Source organism: Haliotis asinina, chromosome 11 (assembly GCF_037392515.1).
Source record: "Haliotis asinina isolate JCU_RB_2024 chromosome 11, JCU_Hal_asi_v2, whole genome shotgun sequence".
NCBI classification, from domain to species: Eukaryota; Metazoa; Mollusca; class Gastropoda; order Lepetellida; family Haliotidae; genus Haliotis; species Haliotis asinina.
In genome coordinates, this window is record NC_090290.1 from 31,117,965 (window position 1) to 31,142,690 (window position 24,726).

General features: G+C 40.0%; 1 protein-coding gene across 1 annotated transcript in view; it reads left to right on the forward strand.

The window, feature by feature from the left end:
* LOC137256019 (vesicle-trafficking protein SEC22a-like) overlaps nt 1-24,726 on the forward strand; it is a 45,689-nt gene that overhangs the window by 18,251 nt on the left and 2,712 nt on the right. The window contains exons 2-5 of the mRNA XM_067793675.1: nt 5,006-5,172; nt 15,001-15,177; nt 22,987-23,111; nt 24,031-24,099. Coding sequence (XP_067649776.1) covers nt 5,006-5,172; nt 15,001-15,177; nt 22,987-23,111; nt 24,031-24,099 — 538 coding nt within the window. The remainder of the gene's footprint in view (nt 1-5,005; nt 5,173-15,000; nt 15,178-22,986; nt 23,112-24,030; nt 24,100-24,726) is intronic.

Here is a 24,726-nt window from a genome sequence, read left to right on the forward strand (position 1 = left end):
GAAAATTATTGCCCTTGCTCAGCGTCTCACGTCGTCGCTAATCATGACAACAGTCTATGAAGCGGGTTGGCGGCGACACTGTAAAGCCAAGCACAAGAAGTCGGCCATTGACGAAAAGCGGCTCAAGTTCAACTGGGACCTCATGTGTCTTGCCACACAACACAAGTTCTCGGTGCTAGACATGACCAAGATCTTCTTGGACAGGAAGGGAGGAAAATCACCTGGCTGGTACTTGAAGGACACAGTGCATCCAACAGTGAACGGCATCATTGCAACTGAGATTTGCCTGTCTCAGCTGTTGTGTGGATACCCAGTCACACAGCCAGAGATATCTGATCCCAGGCTCTATCACCACAGATCAGATTCAGAAATGGACACTGAGATCAACCGCCGTAAGGAACTGTGTCAGCACCACCTTCCAGCAACACTAGGTCAGGGGACTGGTGCGTCCTTACGGATCACAGTGGACAATTCTGACTCTGAAAGAGAAGAGCCTGACACATGGGACGTAAAACGCAGACGCTTTTAACTGACTTGATAGGTTTTTTATATGCACAATACTTCATGGGTGCCCACTCGTATTCAGATTTTCTAAATTTCACTCCGGGTTACGAAATTTCCTTAAAGGGGGGGAGAGTGTAAAGGCTGGATATTTTGTCTCTGGCCCTTGCACTAGTAACCCAATATCCCTCTCTTTACCAAATATCTGATAAGGTTTGGGGGCTCAAGGCACTGGTGCCATGGGTCCCATAGCAACAGTTTTTTCAGCCAATCCCCAGGGGGTATGTTGTCGCGTGACAGGGGCGAGAGGGAGCGTGGGACCCCCAACCTCGAAATCTTCCTCTTTCTGCCTGTACTGTCTAGGTGACAACAAGCCCTCTGGATTGTGTTTTAGGTAAGAATCTCCAAATTGCTACTAGGTCTTCTGTATTAGGTTCCAATGTATAGTTATGCTGTTAACAAGAAAAGTAATTGTGAGCAGTTTCCAAATTAATAAATTATTAGTTAATTCTGATAAATCAAAATTTAAAAACAAGTGTTGTGGTCACTGTAATCAATTGTTCTTGCTGTGCCAATGTGGCAAAATGTCACTCATCTGTGACTGTCCAAATGTGCACTCGATGGCAAGAACAAATGACATGTACTCCTTGTAAAATACTTCCCTCAGGGAATTAATTTGAGCAAAGTACTTTGTGTGTTTAGAATTGTACATTGTTTATTTGATCTGCTTGTTAAAATTGCTCTAGCTCATTGCTAAATTCAAAATTCCATTTTATTTAATACTTGTTGCGTTAACAGCAGAACTTTTCAGCCATTTTATGCTACAGTAAAAAGCGGCTGTACCATTGTCCCGGTTTCCATTGTTTTCCACTGCGCCCAGTTAAATTATCACTGTGTCATCTGGAGGTAATTAGTGGCGATCATTATCATGCACTGACCAGTGCTGACCTCTCCACTGAGCAGCAGAGAACTTTGGTAGTGTTCGGCTCTCCTCGGCATTCCTCGGCTCCCTTCCGGCTGCATTACAAAATGGCTGCACCGGATGTAAACAAACCAGGGCCCGTCGTCTGCTTCATGTTTATCTTAACAAAGTAGAAGCCTAGGACAGTCTCATGTAACCTTATCCAGTATATCTGTATATTACTACTGATGTGTAATGGCATATTTGTTACATGATCATTCAGCATCTGAATATTATTGAGTCAAGGTTTCAGCACCATGTGATTTATAGATGCTTTGTGCACTTATCCCTATTTTGAGTTATGGAATCATTTCTTCTCATCTCAAAACTGTGTTTACTTTTCTACACAAGACTATTTTCTCGTTCTCTTCGCGTCTGGCGTTATGCAATCTGATGTTGCCAAAAGTCTTAGCATTAACTACCAGGCAGCCCTCTCAATTTATTGTGCGAAATACCAATCGCAGATATTTCTTTGGAATTATATAGTATTTCTACATACTGTTATGTCAATCATTTTAGGATGTTTCCCCACTTGAGGTGAAAGTGAAGTCACTGTTTATTCAATAATAATATGATGTATCATATTATATGGCCAATAATACACCTGCAAATTGTAGCAATATAAATAATGTAATATCCATTTATTACATCTTATTAATTTATTAATTACAATTAGGTGTTCTTCCTGGGTAACCACTAGTGGCTTACCTACTGGGTGTATCGACGTGCTGTTGGAGCTAGCCTCGTATGGACTAGTTCGATCATCCAACAGGCTGTCATACCCCATCTCCCTTAGCCGCATACATTGTACAGGCCAGGTGTCCTGTCGTGGTTATTGTGACGTACAAATTAAAACCGGTTTATATATATCACAAATGTGTTCGGCATACACATTGCCCCACTTTGTGCATATATATGTATACTTTTATCCTCCCCGTTGGTCCTGTGAATGTGACTTTCATCCCACCTCAGGTGGGGATCCTATGTACATGCTTTATATCTGTATAACTGTTTTGTGGCTCTTTCTGCCTGTACTGTCTAGGTGACAACAAGCCCTCTGGATTGTGTTTTAGGTTTCACCTGGACTGTGCAGTCAGAATTTGCAGATCCGAGCCACGCCTTTGTTTTAATACATGTTATTGCTGTCCTTTTGTGTTGTGTCATCTTTGACTAGAGGACTTAGCGCAGTAGGCACACTTGCCCATCCCTTTTCATCGTGAGACGTAATTGTTACGCAATCAGAGCAATTCACCAGGTCTTACACATGGATGGACCTCGGAGTCAAAGCCACAGGCATGGTGGAGACGATAGTAAAAGCAGCGAGCCATGCCATCATGTCTTTTAAGATATGCTGATATGCATTACCCAGATTGTCAGAAGGGCTGTGCTCCCGGTGGAGAACCCAGGCACTCTCCTGACCTGCGCCAAGAGATCAGGAGGTACCAAACCAAGGGCACCGAGAACAATGGGGAGCCTGACGACAGTATACTTGGGATGCAATCGAGACATTTCAAAGGCGAGGTCCGCATATTTATCATGCTTTTCCTGAATCTTGCCAATCACATTGCTGTCAAAAGGGACAGAAAATTCTATGATATAAATAATTTCATTGGCTTTATCAAAAAGAACAAGATCAGGTTTGTTGGCTGGAATTCGTCTCAGGCTGTATATTGGCCTATTCCAGAGAAGTTTGAAAGCATCAATTTCCAGGACGCCCTGGACATGTTCGGGGTCGTACCATGGATGGACCTGAGTCAAAACCACAGACATGGCGGAGACGATAGTAAAAGCAGCGAGCCATGCCATCATGTCTTTTAAGATATGCTGTTTGTGCCAAGGAAGGGCATCCACTGACAAGGTGTAAATTCATTGCAAAGACGACATTTCACATTAATATTTTGTTTTAGAATCACATTTTGGTGATTGTGAGTGACTGGTCCTGCTCAGCAAAGCAGGAATAACTCAGTTTTACATTTTAGACCAGCTGACTTCATCCAGGCAAAGGAATGGCTTGGATTGCTCTTCTATTCCACATACTGTATGTACACACAATGCAATGGCTTCTCATAAAGCTTCTCCACAAAGGACCGATTCTGCACAGACTTGAAGGACTTGACCTGGTTCACTCCTATCGCTCCTATCCAGCAGACCATCACCATCAACAAAAGCAACCTCAAATTTCTGATAGTGTCCAACAACCTTGGCTTGCTTAAAAATACTGTGGAATTCCTTGCTTTCATCATGAGTCTTGACATGCTTCACCAGAGGATCATCTAATAAATAAATATGTGGAAAGTACACATTAAATTCTATCATGAAGAGCCTCCACATTAATCAAACCTCAGTCTCCTGAATTGATGGCATATATGAACAATTAAGAGGGGAACAAGGACTCTGGATGTCTTGTTATGTCCAATTGACTACTCCAAAGGAATAGGAAAGGACTGGCACAGGAAAACTTTTGGTGGCTTTGACTTTGTTTTGAGCATTTAGCTCTGAACTCCAGATTTTCTTTAATCGACATTTACACTTGGCCTGAAGTTTGTCTTGAATCTGGGCTTTCTAGAGCTTGTCTTGAACTTGCATGCCAAGATAGGTGTAGGCCTGATCTTCCACAAGATGCTCAATAACTCCTCCCACTTGTAACTTGACCGATCCATCATTAGTTACCTTGCCACGTTTCAAATGAAGAGTATTACATTTGTCGAGTCCAAATGTCATGCCAATATCCTTAGAAAAGGACTCGACAAGGAGAACCTCTTCTTTCAAATTGGTATCTCCTTTGGCAATTAGCTCAATGTCATCCAAGTAGAGGAGATGAGTAAAAGGTGTTGGGTATGTGTGCTGAGGAGGTCCTGTATGGTAACCCTCCTTCCTGTTGATCAGAAAACTCAAAGGATTTAGAGACAGACAAAAATGCAAAGGACTGAAGGAGTCCGTCTGAAGTATTCCTCTTCTGATTGGAATAGATTCAAAAGTGTGCACCTGCCCTTGCGAGTGCATCTCAAGTTGAGTCGACCAGCAACTCATTAAAGACTTGAGTAAATCAAGTTGCTCTGAGAGGTCAATACAATGAAGAGACTCCAGAATCCATTTGTGAGTGACAGGCATGTGGTTTTTTGTAGTCAGTCCAGCACATGGAGAGGTTGTAGTGGTATGTTCAAGCCTCTTCCAAAATCATTTTCTGTACAAGAAGTTGATCCTTGTACTCCCAACATCCCTCTCTCGACCCATTCTGCTCTCTATAACTTATTTATGTCATTGGAAGTACAGTAAGATGACACAAGTTTTGTAAAACACCCAGTAAATAATATGTATTGTGGATTGAAAGTGCGTTTTAACTATTTTTTGTTTTTTTGTTGCATGTGACCTTAAGGCAGGTTGATTTCATCATAGTAGAGCAGTTTATCAATGCTGTATCCAAAGGATGAGATCATTTTGTTAAAACATTTTTGTTTTCGTCATTGTAATGATGTATTTAGATGTTAGGTGTTGTTTAAATGTGGTAAACATCTAATGAATGATTTTTTTGGTACATTTCAGTTTTATAAGTGCTGTTGGTTTGACGTTTCTTGTGCTTTGCGAATCATCCTACCCGGTAGTGTTGGCCTTCTCATTTCTGGATGAAATACAAAAGGAATTCTTACAGGAATATGAAAGAGACAAGGCTGTTGAGGCATCATTAAGACCATATGCTTACATTAAGTTTGGTGAGTTTTGTATATTTTGTTAGAAAAGTTATGATTGGGGTTTGTATGTACTGAAAAGTTTGATTGCCCTGTTCCCTGAATCTTCCTTTTTTGTTGGATTCCACCCATCCTAGGTATCTCCAGGGTATACATTTCGATAAGTCTCCACTATACCCTGGATACATCTACAGCTCAGCCCAATAATTTTATTACCTCCCTTTGCTGGTTTCATCTTCTCACAGTAGCCAATCAGCTATGTCGCCATTATAGCCGAGCTTGCCAGTGTCAACAAAGGTAGCAGGCTCAACTGCAAAGGTTTGCTCGCAGTGCAACTCAGATTTGGGGGACATCATAAAAAATATATACAAGAACTCCTTCGACCTCTTTCAGAAAACCTCTGCATGGTTTGTTTTGTCAAGTGTAATCAGTCAGATAATTTAAAAAACGAAAGCCAGTTGTGTTTGGTTCACTGAACTTCCCAGAATAGACACATGATGGGATAAAAAGCCAGCTAAGGGAGGTAATAAATTTATTTGGCTGAGCTGTAGATGCATCCAGGGTATAGTGAAGACTTATGATAACGTATACCCTGGATGGATTCCACCAGGCTACAGTCACTGATGTTTTCAAAATTATATAGTTTTTGGTGACCATGATGACTGTACCATTAGCTGAAAGGATGTGTCTTGTTGGAGCCAGCTAATTATTATAGCTAAATATTATTACAAAGTATACTGGAAAAAGGGACTAGCAACAAAAGATAGCCTTATTTAAGCGAACATGTACATAATGTGATTGTTTTTTATTTTTCCTCTTCCTGACTCATGCATGCAATGCTTGTCTCCTCCCTCTAAGTGAACCATAGTTGAACACTTGAAATCCCTTGAAGTTTGCTTTCTTTGAAAAGGATGTAAAATCACACTTAGGCTACTTGTGCCTCCTTTTACACAGTTTGGCACCCTTATCGGTCACATAACCAAACACTCTTGTAACACTCTCCACCATGGCCCTGGTGAACAGTTGTGGAGGTACTGGGGTCCGTATAACGCATATATCCTTTATAATTTCTGCCCTTCATCCATATTTTTGCTGTGTACTTCTTTTGGTCTGTACATTTATATATCATCAAGATGTCCTAAACTTATTGCTCAGTTTTACATATTTTATGTGTTGTTGGCCATGTATTTCATCTTGTGTACTTGTGTTGCATTTGATGAAAGTGTGTTTCCATTGTACGTACCATCTGTCTGTGGCTGACCCACATTTATTATGTCCTTCATGCACTGACATTTGTTCTTCCAGCATTTGCTGTAAACTTTGAATGTGAAGATTGGCAGCAGTTACTAACACCATATGTGTTAGTAACTGCTGCCAATCTTCACATTTCCAGTGAATTACACCTGCCTGGGGGCAGGTCTCTGAGGAAACGTCAGAAACATCGCAAGTCTAAGGAGAAGGCATCTTCAGAGTTAGTAGACGAAGAAACAGAGATCTGCTTCATCACAGAAGAAGAGGACATCAGCACCCACAACCTCACCAAAGTCACATTCAAGCTCCAAGCAGATGTCTTTGATGAACCTGCAGTACTACTACCTGAGGTTACAGTTGTGCAGACTACATCAAGATCTTCAGCTGTGACAATGGCATCAGCACATCATGCAACATAAGACCCATCCATGCACACATCTGGTTCCAGAGATGGTAACAACGACAACTCTTCACAGACACTATGAAGATCTGAAGAGGCCTTGGCATTCTCAGTCACATCATCAACCCTGCAGCAATTTCAGCATACTCCGTAGAACAGATGATGACTTTGATGGAGTGCTGCTTCATTGAAGAGACGGTTCAGCTCAGAAGACTAGTTCAGTGATTGTCACCCTGCGTAAGGAACGTCAGTTACATAAGTAGTCTTGGATGAAGAGGATGGCATGCACCAACACTCACGTTCGTGAAGTTTACAAAGGAGCATCCACGCACCTACAGCACTCCCGCAGGAAGGATTTGTTGCATGCAGTGAGGTGTTCTCGAGAACACAACAGATTGAGATATGGATCATCACCATCAGACATGGATCTACACCCTTTTCAGGAGCATAGTGCACATCTAGCACAAGAAGGATTACACTTGTAGAGACCCACGCATACCGAAGGAGCATGCCCAAATGGAGACTCTCGCAGGGACACCCATCTGGGGCATTCGAGATGGGACAACACCCAGAGGGACTCACACCCAGATTATTCGCAAATGTAGTACTTATAAAAGCATTCATGCATGGATCATCATCACTGTCAGACACAGATCTATGCCCTTTCCAGAACCATGCGCGAATGCAATGTGGGAACATACTCACAAAGAGAGTATTATTACCGTAGAGGAGACTCATGAATGCGAATGGAGGGATACATGCCCAGAGCTACTTGCAAAAGCACTCGCACATGGGGACACAGAGTGCGACTATGTCTTTGCAGCAGCAGAGGTGTTACTAGGGTTCCCCAGCAGTTGATCTTGACATCCCCCTCCCAGGAATTGACAGTAAGGCTTATGAAAATATCAATATAAATTGCTTCAGCACCGCAGACCAGTCTCTAGCAACGTAGACATCTCTTTGCAGAGACAGTATCAAGGCAGCCTCATCGCAGCTTCAGGAAGACACATACAGCACCTTAGCTTTCTCATACGATTCAACTACCACATGTCAACTCTGGTCCACATGGCAGAACTTTGTCCCAGGACTGTTTATGAGTCAAATCATAACTAAAAATTTTGGACAATATCCGAGAAAGCACTGTAGGTGAATCTTCATCGCATAGACAGCTACATACAGATCCTCTTCATTACACATCGCTCCTGTACAGTTTCATGAGAAATACAGTAAAGGGGACAGTTTGGCAGTCATCACCAACTAAAGATCGACATCGTCACAGTTCCTTGTGGAGACATCGGACTAACAGTCTTGAATGTATGGTTCAGTTCAACAAATTGACATCAGTGAAGTGAAGGTGAAGGTATCAACTCTACAGTAACACTTTACTTATTACTGCGAAGTCTGATTTTTTTTAGAAGATATTATGGCACTTCATTGAGACTGGTTACTTCAGTCATTAAGTAACAACAAAGCGTTGAAACTCATCAGAACATCTGTATATGAGATGACCTCATTATCTTCAGTGAAGATTAAAAAGTTGAAGAACACAGTCACAACTGACAGAGGGACAGTTTATTTACATCTGCACTACGCAGCAAGGTTCTCCACGTGCGCTTCCACTCAGCCATCTGTACATGTATTCACTCATGTAACTGTGAGGTTAGCTGAAGAATGAGACTACAGACAAGGTCGAGTGTTGATGAAAAAATCTCTGCCTGCAAAAGATTCTATGGTGACCATTTAGCTGCAACACCGATGATGTCACAGATCTGAAATCTGATTGGTCCATAAGAGACAACGCCCTGTGCAGTCATAATTTATGTGCCAAGAAGTTGTTTACAGCTGGTTGAGCATGCTGAAGAACGTAAATGCTGATGGCCCAAACAGACAACCTCACGGTAGCGTCATTCATAAACAGACAAGGATCAACAAGTCTACTAAAGCTCACCTTCCAGTTGTTCAACATCATGGATGTCCTGAACATCTACATAAAGGCGTGTCACATTGGGGAGCAAATAATGTTATGGCAGATGCTCTATCTCGTCCACTATAGTTTGGCATGTAATGCATGTGGACCCATTTTTTTGTAAATAACTCTTCATCCATTGATCCAATCGATCTCGAACTTTGCAAGTGGATGTTTTGTCACACAACCTATTCACATTGTAAATCACCGATTTTATGCATTTGTTTGAAAGAATCAATGTAACTGTGTACAAAAACAGCAGAACGCAGACTGCTTGCAGAGGGCCAGTCACCTGTAACAGTGGCATTTTTCTGTCAGAAAGGTCAACGTTTGTCAATGTTGGTCATGCAGAGGTGTCACAGGTCATGAACCGGGTAAGGTGGGTGCCAACTGTTAACCATCATACAGAGTTTGTTTGCCTGAGTTGTTCAACATGAAAGACAAAACCCATTAGTGAGAATTATCCTTTAGGTTAAAATCTTTAAATTTGTAATGTTTATGTCATATTTTATATTTGCAGTACCTAATTGGAAATGCATTTAAAGAACATAGAAAGTAAATTTGCACTAAATCATTAATCGGGCCACCTATGGTTAGAACTCAACAACTTGTAAAGCCCCATTCCCTTGGACACAAGCACACCCAGTCATGCACACTCATTGAAGAAAAGATATAATGAAGACAAAAGTGTTATGTTTTGATATCATTCAAATTCAAATTAAGCAATGCATTTCTGATAGCTTTAAGCATATAGGTAGTTCATATTTATATTTTCCTGAAAATTTTATGTGAAATGAGTGTTTCATGTTACACTTAAGTCATTGGAATTAGTCAGTGCTGTGATTGTTAAAAGAATTTATATTTCTTTGAGCATATCTGGCTGGATGCTATTAGTATCTGTAAACATAACAGAATTAAACTTCAAGTTCAGTCCATTCTTGCACAGAGGAGCCATCAGTGTCCAGATGAATGACAACTGGATTAACTATTTGTTCCTTCAAGCCATCTTTGAACCAGTACTCTTTTTCCACCTTCTCCATATGTTCAACACATGCAAGTGTTGACAATGTGCTTGACACCATTCAACTTGAATGATTGGTTTTTCCGGGCCACAGCACTTTTAAGGTCTCCCCGGATAAGTTCGATTGGGTTGAGATCACAATGGTATGGTGATAGTCTCAAGACCTTATGGCCATGTTGGCGTAACACATTGTCAATGATATAAAATTAAAAAATTATGTGCGTGGAGATTTGTTAGTTTGAATCAAAGAGTACAACTGTGGTTTAGTGGCCTTAACTGAAAATTGTATATTGTTATTTATTAGCCCTTGCTGCATATCTGACTTCTTTGTATTGGAAGTTGGGCACCTATTGCTTGGATCTCAAACACTGTGATTTAACCGCAGAATTTTTTGCAGAATATTGAAAAATATGGTGCAGAATTAGTTTAAAGTTGCCATGGAATTCTAAAAAAATTGCCGCATAATCCAAGAGGGACTGATATGATAGTCCCTACCATCTGTGCTCTTTGACCTAAATACCAGGTCACACCCAGGTAGGAATCTACGGTGGCAACCAGCATGAAGAACAATTAAACGTTCACCTTTGTCTGTTGGTATTTTCTTACCATCACTAGGATCAGTGGGTATGGTTTGCATTGACCCAGGTCTCATCCAGATGTATAGGTTCAAACCCATCCTCTTTTGCCTTCTTGATTTCTCTCAGATGGTTACACCTTATTTTCACAATATTAGATCTCTCACACATTACAAGTTTCTAGTTTGCTATGTTCTTGTACTTGTATCCAAATTTGAGCAGTAGTTTGCTTAGCATAAACCTAGAAACATTAATGTCGTGATCTTCTGCGAGGATGTGTTTTAACTTTCTTGTGGACAGATGTTCATTTCCATCAAATAGCAAGCAAATGACATCTCTGATGACCCTGATGTGAAAAGAATCTAACTATGAAACTTTGGATTTCATGTAATCTGAGACCTAATAAATCGGTTTGCTCCATTTGCTCTCTTTTTTAAAAAAATGAAACACCTTTCTATTTAAACCTTTAGCATCATCTGAGTAAGCTTTCATGATGACTGCTAGAAGTAGTCAATGTGAATGATCCAAACGTCTATCACTGTGCAGTGAACAAGTAACTGTCACAAACTGCACATGCATTTACCTTTCTGATCCAACATTTCCACTGTTATAGGTCATTGGCTCCCTCCCTCTGCAAGACGTCTGTGTTCTGCTCTTTATTTTGCTCACAGTTACATAGACAGAATCTTTCATACAAATGCATAACATCGGTGATTAGGTTGTATGACAAAACATCCACTTGCAAAGTTTGAGATCGACTGGATCATTGGATAAAGAGTTATTTACAACAAACGGGTCCACATTCATTTCATGCCAAACTATACAACCATCTCCAAGTCCAAGGAATGGATGTTAGACCCAGACATGGTTTGGCTCATTATTCAGATGTTAGGATCTCCACGCATAGACCTGTTTGCAATAAGATTCAATAAATAGACACCCACATTCGTCTCTCCAGTGCTGGATCTGCTAGCATGGGCAACAGACGCTCTCAGCATGTCATGAGGGGGACTAGACGCGTTTCCAGTCCCATTTGTACTGCCACAAGTATTCATGAAAATCAAGCAGATGATAACGCTACAACTGATTTAGGGTGTGCTATATTTGCCAGCGAGAGAATAATTTCTTTCTTCAGAGAAGAACTAGGCAGTCCAACCTTGAATCTACCAGAGTAATCACACTAACCTGATCCATCTGCACACCAACCAAGTGCACGGGAATCCATCATCATTCCAGCTTCACGTGTGGACTGTATCAAACTTACACAAAGAAAAGAGGATACTCCACCAGAGCAGCAAAAAAAAAAGGCAGTAACCTCTGCTTGATGCAGATCAGCTTGCACTTTGTATGACGACAAGTGTGAGTGAGTGAGTTTAGTTTTACGCCGCACACAGCAATATTCCAGCTATATGGCGGCGGTCTGTAAATAATCGAGTCTGGACCAGACAATCCAGTGATCAACAACATGAGCATTGATCTGCACAATTGGGAACTGATGACATATGTCAACCAAGTCAGCAAGTCTGACCACCCGATCCCGTTAGTCGCCTCTTACGACAAGCACAGTCACCTACAGACTAGATAATTGTAAGATTCAATACTGTCTACTTACTTGTCTGCCATCAGGACAGTTATCACTATGGAAACAGGCATAAAGCTGATGAAAGTGCCAGAACTACTGGCTCTACTATGTTCGTTCAAGTTAGAAGACCAACAAAAGAAATTTAAGGCACCTGCTTGGGATTGTAATGTCATTTTGCAATATCTCACCATTGATGCCTACAAGCCGTTAGAGTGGACATCCTTTCAATTATTACGTCAGAAAACAGTTTCTGCTCGCCGTAGCAACAGCAGCTGGGATCTCAGAAATACAAGCACTCAACTTTGGACAAACACAATTTGACACAAGACATCATGATATCGTACATCTAGAACTTGAATGGGATTTTATTACAAAGAATCAACTGCTCAGTCACCCTCACAGACAGTTCCACATTCCAGCATTATCTACAGCCCTTGGTCTAGAAGATATGCAGGACTTATCCTTTTGTCCAGTCAGAACCTTTAGGAGGACTAAAAAACAAGGAGATGAAAATTTAAGTGCCTGTTCATCCCCTTATCTACAGAGACACCTAAGGAAGTCTCCGAGACAACTATATCAGTTTGAATGAGAGCTGTTATACTAAGGACTTGAACCTCCATGAGCCTCAAAACCAAACAAAGTTAGGGCTCTGGCATCTAAACTCACTCTACTGTCACCTTGAAACAGCTTATGACCATAATGGAGGACTACTTTGGGAAATCTGATACAGTGTTTCCCGACCACTGTCTCAGAGATATTGCCACCAAGGAGGTCTCGGGCATTCATGAATTTGTGCCACTTCTTGTAGCACAACTGAAGATTCTTCAAAGGTGCTGAGTGAATCTCACCTTTTATCTTGTGACTTGCTGAGACCAATGCTATAAGGAGTAAATGGTCGAGAGTCGATGCGTGTGTCTTGGACAGGCTAGCATGAGTGATAATGTCCCGGTACTTGTAAACAAAAGATACTCATACATGGAGAAATGTCGCAACTCACCTTGAAAAGAACATCTGGACATAGAGTTGTGCTAGATGCTATCAGGGTGCTAGTAGGTCTATATAATCTAGATTTCAGCAATCACTTTACAAGGAGAAAAGTCTGACACAATGTGGTAACCCCTGCCCCAAGTAAACAGATGAAACCTGGAAGAACAGGATCAACACAGTGGTGTTATGGTACTCATGGAGGGGAAATACAGCATGTATTAAAGACAGCCAGAGAATCTAGGACATGACCTGACCCACCACCAGTTCCATCAGATTCTGTTAGCATAATAAGCATGAGTCAGGATAAGGAAAAATATGTAATTTTCTGAATAAAACTGATTGTTTATACTTATTCTGACTCAAGTCCTCCCAACCTCTTCACCTATGGCATGTTAGATTTCCTTGTAAGTTCACATGTTGGGCAATATTCAGAGAGAGTAGCAAGTATGGCCTGGCAAGTGGCTCCGAAAGGGTTGCTACTCGTGGGTGTGTGATTGTACATCCTCTTCAAAGAAGAGGAACTTCAAGGGATTTCAAGTTTTCCACTATAGATCTATAGACTATAGAGGGAGAAGTCGAGCATAATAAGCATGAGTTATGTTAAGTATAAGTATCAATTTTATTCCGAAAATTACATAGTTGCTGTAATACTGAACTAATTATCTGATCTTGATTTTCATCATAATATAGTGTCTGTAATTCTTCAAAATCCTCTACCTTTATTATCAATGCTATAAATCCTGTAGCAATCACACCAAATCTCAGCTTTTATGTTTTCAACAGAAGTTCTGTTCACTTTCAACTACACAACAGTTAAGGCTAGCAGTATTAGAGCTACGTTTAGACAAACATTGTGAGTCCTGCCCTTCCCTGTATAACTCAATCTAGAAGGCTGTAGTTAAGTAGCCAGTGAGAAAATTTTCAAGGTTTTCTTCCATCAGTGATAAATAAGCTGAGATACCAGCCTGATCAAGAAGATCAAAGACTTCCAGTCCTGTGACAATTACAGAAGACGGCAGTGATGGAATTTCTTGATTCTCACTTGGCGACAATATCCACTGATGTCGAAATGTTGAAACAACGACCCTGGGAACATTCTGAGAAGAATACCAGCAGAGCCACATCTTCCATCAAATCTTTGGCCATACAGTCTGCTGGTGGTGTGCCTTGCATATCAAGATCATCAAATCAGAAAGAGGTAGAGATACAAAAATTGGTTTCAACAGGCCAGAAGGGCAACTTGGGTGACTAGCCTCACTTGAGCCATAACAGTCAGTGTTGAATGCTGTACGCTTGCAGCGGCCCAACAGATATCAAAGTGGAATGCAATGAGTTCAGGCTGTGGTCATTCCCCATTAGGACACTCAGCAATTCCAGACACCAGAAGGGCTTTAAGTACATCAGGGCCATCAGCCAAATATTCACAACATTGGATTACTGTGTGGTGCCTACATGTAGTGCCTACAGGATCTTCAGCTGTAACAGGGTCAGCTTCAGCTTATCCTCATGATCTCAACTGCACCTCTTTTCAAAACCATATGGATCCAAACAGGACAACATGCCTACCCCAGATGCCATAGTCTACAGACTTCAAGGCCCCTGTAACATCACCCCATGCTCCAATTGCCATTTAGTGATTGTCACTCTTGCTTGACAACGGTATAAGGATCCATACCAAAATATTATGTAATAAAGAAGTTGTTATCCATAAAGAATCTTACTCTCTTATTACTCACCAACTTCTAATAATCAAACAAATCCAGTTCTCAGATGTAATGTAGGTAATATTCTTAGATTTATTAACTGTTATGTGTATTCTTAAAAAAAAATCCAAAATACTTTTCTATTCCATATTTTTTGGACGTACTTATGTTTCTAGCTTGACAGGACCTTCTACATGAGTTAAACTATAGAAATGAATGTCTAAGACCTGTACCACTTTGGGCTAGGTAAAACATAAGACAGAAAAAATGCATACATGTATTTGAGATTTGTGGTGTCCCCTGCCATGATATTGCTGGAATATTGTTGAAACTGGTGTAAAACTAAACTCACATGTTTTGATTTCAGATTTGAACATTACGAAAATAAAGGCTCGGTATAACAATCCCAGGTCACTGAGAACAAGGTTGGACCTGTCTGCTCTAAGCCAAGAGATAAAAATTCTTCCACCTTATGTCATTCATCCTGATGAATTCAAGTACCCTGGAGGGAAAAGTGCTTCACTTACATCATTCAGAACTGCTGGTAAATATCAAGAGAATAATGCCATTATTATTTTGAAGCAAGCAAAACACTTCATGTTTGTTTATGCGGCATTGTAATTCAATGTAAAACTGTGTTGTGGTTGCATTTTCTTGTTTCCGATAAGCTTCTGATTGCTTTTTGAAAAGAATCTACCTGCACATCATTTGACTTTACATACAAGGGTGTGTATTGAAAGAATAACTGGAAATATCACTGCTTTCTTGATGACAGCAGATGTTTGTTGGTTTGAAGTACAAGTAATACAGAAGTATCCAAGAATTCATTTTCCCAGTGATACGGCAATAGTCTTTGACTCCAAGATAGTCTTCAGAAGTGACCAGTCTACATGAGGGGCCTAGCTTTTCACATCAACTGCTCTCTCACTAACATCATCAAGGTTTGCTTTTGGCCTGCAGATTCTACCTTAGCCAACACTAGCTACCATAGACTGTCACTGGAAGACAGTGGCTTTCAATAAATGGGTTCTCTGCATTTGGGTCAGCATCTCACAATTCCAGGATAAGGATGTTTCCCAGACTCAAACCATGTCTGCTTTGTCTTTGTCTAGGTGTTAACTGACTAAATTACTTCATGATGAATGAATCTTCTTTGCAATCAGTCTATGAACCCTCAAAGTCATCTTGACTTCTCTTACCACTATGACTCTATGAAATTAACAACTGAGTATTTGGTTTTGGAAACTTTACCTGTTCATGAAACAGGAAATATACTCAGCACCAAAAAGAAAGCAAAATTCATCAATATCTACTGTGACTCCCATCACTAAAATGTGAACTTCATTGGTTTTCATCTTGCCTCTGCACAGACAGGTCATGACGTTAGAATTGTGTTCTTTCATGATGTTCTTGCTTTTACGATCCGACTTAGGAATGGAAACTGTGTAATGTCTATGTTTGCATTTTCATGTAACAGTGAGCATGCCACATTTAAGTGTGAACAAACGTCAGAGAGCAGTAATGAGTACTGAGGCAGATTGGAGTATCCAGTATCACCAGGCATTATGGAGCACATCAGTCCAACTTCTAGTGACTGCTTGACAGCTATCAGCAGACAAACACTGTCATTGACCACCCTTGTAGCATACCTCCACGTCACGTCATCCCAACAAGACCGCTACAGTGTGACCTCTAATTTGCGAAATCACCAGCTACCACAACAACCTGTAACAGCACAGGAAGACACAACAAACCCATCTGCAACAATACTCTATGTCGTCATCTTACTCACTCTGGTTTACGCTGCCATCAACCATATGCAAATGACAGGGGACACCTGCAGTTTACGGGTCCCTGCCTTCGGCAGTCACCCGGAAGTAGAATGTATTCTATAGTAACGTGTACGCGCCTTTGGCAGTAAGCGACGCGCACAGCGCGTCATATATAAAAGAAAAGCACGCGAGAGCGGGCTGATCTCCGTTAGGAGGCATTTTAGACGAATTTAGAGGTCATTTTCGTGTTTACTGGCAAAAGTTTAGTTTAAAACTTCGTCTGAAAGACGAGAGTTTTAAACACGAATTTTAGTAATCCTCCAAAACATTAATCCAATCGTTAGTAATCAAAGGGAAATCCTCATGACGTTCCTTTTCTCTGATTGGTCAAATGTGGACGCACGTGTCGAATGTTCCAAATAAGGTAGTGGGTTACAAGGTATGCCACAACTTGAATGAGATGGGATATGTGCATGCGACAGTAAATCATGGTAAGGAATTTGTGAATGCAGAGAATGGTGTGTCCACAAATAAAACTGAGAGTACGTGGAGAGTGGTGAAAGCGTCCCTGCCCAGGTATGGAACTGCGAAAGGATTGTTTGATAGTTCATCGTGAGGTAAAAATATTTACGTTGTTTTGATGATCCTTTTGTAACATTTCTTGCGTTTATCCGCCGTGCGTTTGACAACCCCCAAAAATCATGCATACTTTAATGATTGAAATTGAAAATAAAGAAAATGGTGTTCAGGAGTCGGATAAATTTAATGCAAGCGGAGGTTTGTTCTTGTAATGTAAGTGAAGCGTTTTGATATTAGACATCAAATAAACTCACCTCTTTTTGTTTATTAGGAATAGAAAAGAAATGATAAGTAATATGTAAAAATAATGTAGGGGGGCACCTGCCCCCCTAAAACCCCCCATTCTGTTGAAATATGAGATTGCAAAAAAATCATACTTTCGGTTAGCACTGGGAAATTGTATCGTGATCTTAAAAAATGAATAAACACTGCAATTGACAATACCATGACATAATACTGACCCTAAAATAATGTTGAGGAATGAAGGTCTTGAGCTGATTCTCGATTATAACCCAAAGGTAATTTAATAGGTCAAACAAGGCCATAGAACAGCGGCAGTAACTCGCCGGAGTAAACAAAAAATGGCGTCAGCGTTAGTGCTCGCTTCGATGTAAATATGGCTTCACCAGCTACCACAACAACCTGTAACAGCACAGGAAGACACAACAAACCCATCTGCAACAATACTCTATGTCGTCATCTTACTCACTCTGGTTTACGCTGCCATCAACCATATGCAAATGACAGAGTGATAATATGGCTTCATCAAGGTGAAAGATTCTCAGAACCATGTGTTTTAGAGAGAAATCATTGGGGAGGGCCTTCCCTCAAGTTTTGGGGTGCCGTAAGCTGGAGATCACATGTTCCACATGTAATCTTTGGGAAAGGTTGTGGCAAGACTGATGCAGACATTCCTCCAGAACAACAACATCCAGACCAGATTGGCTAGCTTTAAGCCTGGATTTGAATCCCATTGAACACCTCTGGGATGAGATGCAAAGACAAACAGCCTATGTGTCCAGTTAACTTGCAACTACTGCAGCAGGGTGTTGTTGACCCTTACAACAAATTCCCAGGAGGTCCACATGAGTCTCTTCAACATGATGAGATGTGGAACTGTTGTTGATGCCAATGGAGGTCACACTCATTATTGGCCGTAAAGTTTGTTTCCTTTTTAAGGACATTATGCAAAGTCATGTGCTATGTGTTTTCCAAATTGATTTTCATGTCATGTGGAGAATAAACACACCAGGTGCTTTCTTTCAAGGAAGTATTCACGTAAGTATATGTGTTTTTCAGAGTAAAACCTGCCTGGTGTGCTAGTGAAGTGGAAAGGGAAGTGTAACCACAAAAATACCCAGCTGTGCAATTACCTTCCCTGCCCTGTCACCAATCTTTCAGGAGATTCAAGCCAAAAAGCCCTTTAATTTTAATAATAGCAAACAAAAACTTTCAGAGGGTTGGATGGGTGGAACTAAAACATATGCGAATGTAAGCTTGTTAAAACATTGTTCTTACTTTAAAAAATACATGTTTTGGCTTACTTTCAGCCTTACATTTGCTTTATCCTTCAGCAGGTAATCTGGGACAAGGTTGAAACAGTGTAATGTGGAGCGGATACACCACTGGTGACACATAGTATTGATGGACTTCACAAGTCGGGTTGTGTTTACCTAAATTTGTAAAGAATGAACAATAATTACATGATCACAACTTATTACTGAAACAATCTACAAATGAAATAAGGTCAACTGACTCTACATGTAAGTAGAGACTCAATGAGTGATCGTACACACAAAATATCAACGACTGAACTCATTGAGAATGATAAAGATGTAGTATGTGTAATGTACCAATGAAACAATGTCTCGTGGGTCTGATTACCAAGTGAAGAAAGTCACAAGAAGTGATAAAATAAACGTGGGACTGCAATAAAAATGAGAGTGAATTATGGTTGAACACTTGAGATGATTGATGGCAGAAGACTTGTGAAGGTGTAGTGTTAAGGTGTAGCAAAAGATCAGAGAAGATGGAGAGGGAAACCCACTTATCATCATGCAGTTTGAGTCTTGACTCAATGAACTGATGAGGCAAGCGCTTCATCTTTAGCTGAGTAACCCTTTTTGATCAGTGAGGCTTTGAACAATCCCAAACATGAAGTTGAAAGTTTTGTATTGCCACATGAAGGTCATGGCTGTGTGGATGCAAGAGAAAATTGGTAGTCATTGGATATCGGTCAGGGTGTAGCAGTTAAGGAACCACATCCTGGCCGTTCTATAAGGCATAACCAAACACAGACAAAGTCGTTTGGTTTGTCAAATCTTCTCCATGATCAACAATAGCAGAATGTTTGGTGGAAATGCATAAGCCTCTAGATGTTGCCACTCTGTGTGAAGGGTCCATACCTCCATGTGTAATACCCTGACGAGGGCAAAGACTGCCTCCACTGCCTGGAGTCCTGGTCATCTCACCAGCCCTCCACTAAAGAGGTGAGACTGAATCAAGCACACGAAGGTTTAGGTGACCAGATGGTGGCCACATATTGTGGGTACAGCAAAGTGCAGTAAACTTGGACAAAGTACTGTGTGTCCCAGTCCACACAGCTGAGAATGGGTACCGCGTGAGGATGCCACCTTAAAAGCCACATTAACTCAAGTTGCCTGGTTGCTGCAAGAGTTTTATGATCCCAAGGGAGTTGAGATTGCAAATACAAAGTGTCATTGAAATTGACATCTTATGGATGAGGGAAAAACAAAGCACCTGTGAGCAGCGGAGCTTGTACTCTGTGCTATTTAAGTAGATTATAAGAATAATAACATCAAATACCATGTTGTTTTAATGTATCACTTGCCTTATGTTTGTATTACATATTCATGTACTTTTAAGGGGCACTGATGCAGAGCAATTTCCGTGGACTGGTCGTTTCTTTTCTTGTTGTTTTTCTCTCGTGAGTCCCATGATGATATCACAGAATTTGTGACTGGTTCGTGATCTCTTCTGCGCCACCCATATGCGCAACTGATAGTTTATGTGATGACTGATCAACAAAGATGAAGTCATTTTACTTTGTTATTATGACAACAAATGAAACACCTTCAAGTTTAATCATCTGCCAGTGGCCATAAAAAAACCAGTTAGGACAGAAAAGTAACGAAGTCAGTGTATGTCTTCATATTTTGTCTTATAAACCTAATTAGTTCCTTGTCACATTTGTTTGCATTTTGAAAGTTGATAATAACAAAAAAACCACACGGTCTGCTTATGCTTATAGTGAATTTCTAGTTAGCATGATTTTAATAAATAAACATTGTATAGATTGCCAATGTGAATCATATTTCACACACACTTAGTGCATGTTTTCTGCAATACAGATTCTGCTGAATTCTACAAAAAACTATTTTAAAACAAAATGCAAATATTAAATTTAAGACAGATGAAAGTTAGAGCAACAGTATCAGGCTATTACCTTGTTCAGGAATGTATCCATCAATATCCACATAAAAGATGGATATTCCATTCATCTGCAGCTGGTAAATAATCCTGCTCTATGTCTTGTGTCTTTTATTAATATTTTATTGTTAATTCTTTGTAGGAAGGATGTTGTTTTTACACTAAACCCTTACACTCGTACTTTACAACAGGGTGTAGTCAGTATAGATTAGTAAATCTACACTCATAAACACTGCCTTTTAACAAATACGCTGTGGAAGTAATTAATCAATCAGTGTGTTATGGGTTAATCCTTTGATCGATGTTTGTTTTTGTAACTCAGCTGATAAACCATCTTGCATCACTTACATGTACATATGACCCGTGAAGGTCCCGGGGTAGAATAGGCCTTCAGCAACCCATGCTTGCCATAAAAGGTGACTATGCTTGTCGTAAGAGGCGACTAACGGGATCGGGTGGTCAGACTAGCTGACTTGGTTGACACATGTCATCGGTTCCCAATTGCGCAGATCGATGCTCATGTTGTTGATCACTGGATTGTCTGGTCCAGACTCGATTATTTACAGACCGTCGCCATATAGCTGGAATATTGCTAAGTGCGACGTAAAACTAAACTCACTCACTCACTCACATGTACATATTACATAACATGCAATACATTTGCCACTACAGACCTTATTTTATAATGTTGAGTATTTACTCTGGACAGGAACCTATGTCGAGTAATTTTAGTGGTGTTACCACCAATTATACCCATTATAAATTCATTAACTGACCATCAAGTGAATGATGCCAAATAACACGAGTAGGTTTATACCATCAAACGCAGGTTACAGCAAGGAAGATGTGCATGAAGCCTGAAAACACTTATGGACCAAAACTGTTTTGAGGATACCAACGGAACTTTGTTTGTTACATAAGAAATACATATAGGCATTTGCTGTGTACTTGTGTAAATAGGTATAATCAGTTTTTTTACGAACGAAAATTTTCAGATTTCTCTACCAATGGCAAAGTCATTATTAGTTTACGAATTCAGATAAATCAACTGTGTGTTTTTATTATCATAGATAATAAACCAGGGTCATAGCTTCCAAAATTTACGCATGATGTTTGCTATGACGGCTGGGCCAACCCTCAAAACTATCTAAATATAAAGCTTTGCAATCTTTTGGACTTACATGAAACAAATAGCTTGCTACGTGTATGTAGACATCATATTTTCACATGACATGATTAAATATCGAGGTGAAACACACAGAAATAGAATCAAATTGGATCAGTCACTACACCATCAGGCATCAGAAAAAAAAACTACACTGATGGAATATTTTGTTACAATCAGACAAGGAATACCATGGATACTTTTAAATAAAGGAGTGTGATGAGGATCTGGCCTCCTCACTTTTTAGGGTGAAGAAAATATGCTAATGTGGACAGGAGCCTAGTCCCCGTGTCCGTCACGGTCGAGGGAGCGAGTGCTGACCAATATGCAGCTTGGTTTTGTAATTAGACTGTTGGCAAGAAACATTATTCACTCCGCATCAGTGCCCCTTTAACTCTGTGGTTAGATTCCTTAACATTGTCACTTAATAACTTAAGACATTTTTGTAATCATAGTCAATGAGTCAGGTCAATGAAAACAAGGCAGAGATTGTTGTTTTTGAAAATGGTGGAAAGCTCAAATCAAATGGAGATCATGAACTTATAGAAGTATGTCATTTTGACTATCAAGGAAATATTTGTAAATACATGTTATGGCTCTCTCAGTATGACCAAAAAGGAATGAAATACAAAGTTGAAAAAACCAGTGTTAATCATTTGATGCAATCATGGTGTCCAAAATGAATTATGGAAGTGAGATATGGGTGTTCACCAACTGTACAGATATGGAAAGAATTCGTTTGAAATTCTGCAAACAGATGCTGTAAGTAAACCAAGAGACAAGCTCTGTATGCATATGGTGATTTGGTTGAGATATCTGCCTCACCGTTAACAGTTAAGTTTGCATCATCTAGTATTGGTTTGAAGTGTTAACAACAAAAATATGTAACTGTGTATTGTACCTGTGTATGATACATCTTTAATGCTTTCATCAAAGAAGAAACTTTCCTGGACAAACTACTTGAAACATTTACTTTATGCCCAAGATAGGCTAGATTTTTGATGGATGGTGTAAAACAGCTTGCCTGGGTGATGGTCTGGTAAAAGTTTTAGACCTTTAATGTTAACACCCTTAGAACACTTGCACATGAGTTAGAAATTGAAGTTGGAAGGTGCCATAATGTACCAAAGGAAGAGAGAGTATGTGTCCATTTTTTATCTCTAAGTTTCAGTCAAATAGAAAACGAATACCATTTCATTTCAATCTGTCCCACATATATTAAAGAACATAAACATACCATTGATAAATATTATTGGCAAAACCCTAGTGTCTATAAACTTGTACCATTACTTGCATGTAGAAATTACTTTGATTCAGTTCTTCATGTTTGGATGAAAGTTTGGATGATTCCAGACATACATGACATTTTGATAATGTTTGTTTACAGCTTCATCAGAGCGGCATTTTGTGTCTCTTGATCTATATGGCTGGCTGTCAGTGGGACTGAATATACTGTGTTCATTGCTCAATCTCACCCGTGGCGTCAGCATCATGAACGATGGGCACGTAGATGTAAGTAATACATGCTGCAAGTAGACTGCTTTAATTACTGATTAATTTCTGCAAACCTTGGCAAAAAACGAAGGAAATGCTTAAGTGGTTTTGGAATGTATACTCTCTGTATTATTTTAATAATCAACGACAGGTCATTATAAATTGTTATGACCAAGGTTCATCTTGGTATGATGATACAGAGGCGAGGTCATCTGTTTACATGGCCCCTATGAGATTCCAGAACTGCTAGGCATTGTTGTGGCCATATTTCCCGTGAAGATCTGGGTTGGTATTGATTGTCAGTAACCCATGCTTACTAACAAGTCAGGCTTACTGACATGATTGACACATGCTGTCATATCCCAGTGCTGTAGATTGATGCTGATGCTGTTGATCACTGCATTGTTTGGTCCAGACTGGATGATTTACAGACCAGCGCCGTATAGTTGGAATGTTTCATAGTGAGGCATAAAACTAAACTGACTCACTAATGTGGTCATACTCTGCATCCTTGACCATGCTAGGGGACACCTGCAACAGGTCATCTCAGGCTAGATGGTTCCTCAGTGTCCAGACTAAGAACTACACAAACTACACAAAAGTGGTTTTGCTATAGGTGGCCCTGTATGAATCCGTGCATGTTACTGATGAGGTTGTACCAACACAACATGATAGAACTTCTGCTGGAATGTTTTTGTGTTGATGAAAGATTTGCAGTGTTTTTTAATGGCCCCAATTTCATGGTTTGATCATATTAAACAAGCAGGCTAACTTTTCTACTTATTTTGAGCTTTTTTCCATATTTCATTTTGAGACATGATGTTGCATGATATGTTTTTAGCATCAAACAAATATAGCTCATAGGTATCCGAAATAATGTCTCTTATCCATTGGCGTGGTAATTACCAGAAATATTAATTTATTAATTTCATTTCAGAGTCTAGACAGTGAAACATTCCAGTATGCTATTGCCTTTTTCCTCTGCTTCTTATTCTTTGGTTATCAGGTAAATATATCTTGACTGATATTATATTGACTCCAGGAATGGATAAACATGACAAAAACATTTTTAATTGGACAACTCAAACAAAAGTATTCCTAATATGTTATCGTCCAAACACTATTATGGCAAGAATAGGTGTTGTTTTGTCCAGATAGATAAAGACCTCACTTGGACGTCAACCCTTTATTGCCGACTTCCATTTTGCTAATGATTTAAATATGATCACCTCAGATCATTCAATGGAACCGTAGAGGATTGTCACCATAGAGGATAAGACTGACACTGATATTTCAAAATATCTGAATTAACTCCAGGAAATTACGAGATTCCTGTCACAGTTAATGGCATCATCTGGGCTTTCTTGACCCCCGTGACAAGTCAGAACTTACACCAACCCAGGGCCTAGATTTTCAAAGCTCTGTTAGTGCCAAGATAGTTATAACTTACTACTGTCTTAGCCCTGAGACACCTTTTCAGTGGATGATCATTTCAACAATTTAGTCCAGACGATCAACAAGACATTTCCCCAGCCTCTAATGGTAGATGCTGCCCCATTGCCGGCATACCATAGTGGTGGATAATCAAAGATCACTTGATAATGTCACCAGTTATACATCCTCCTGCATACTT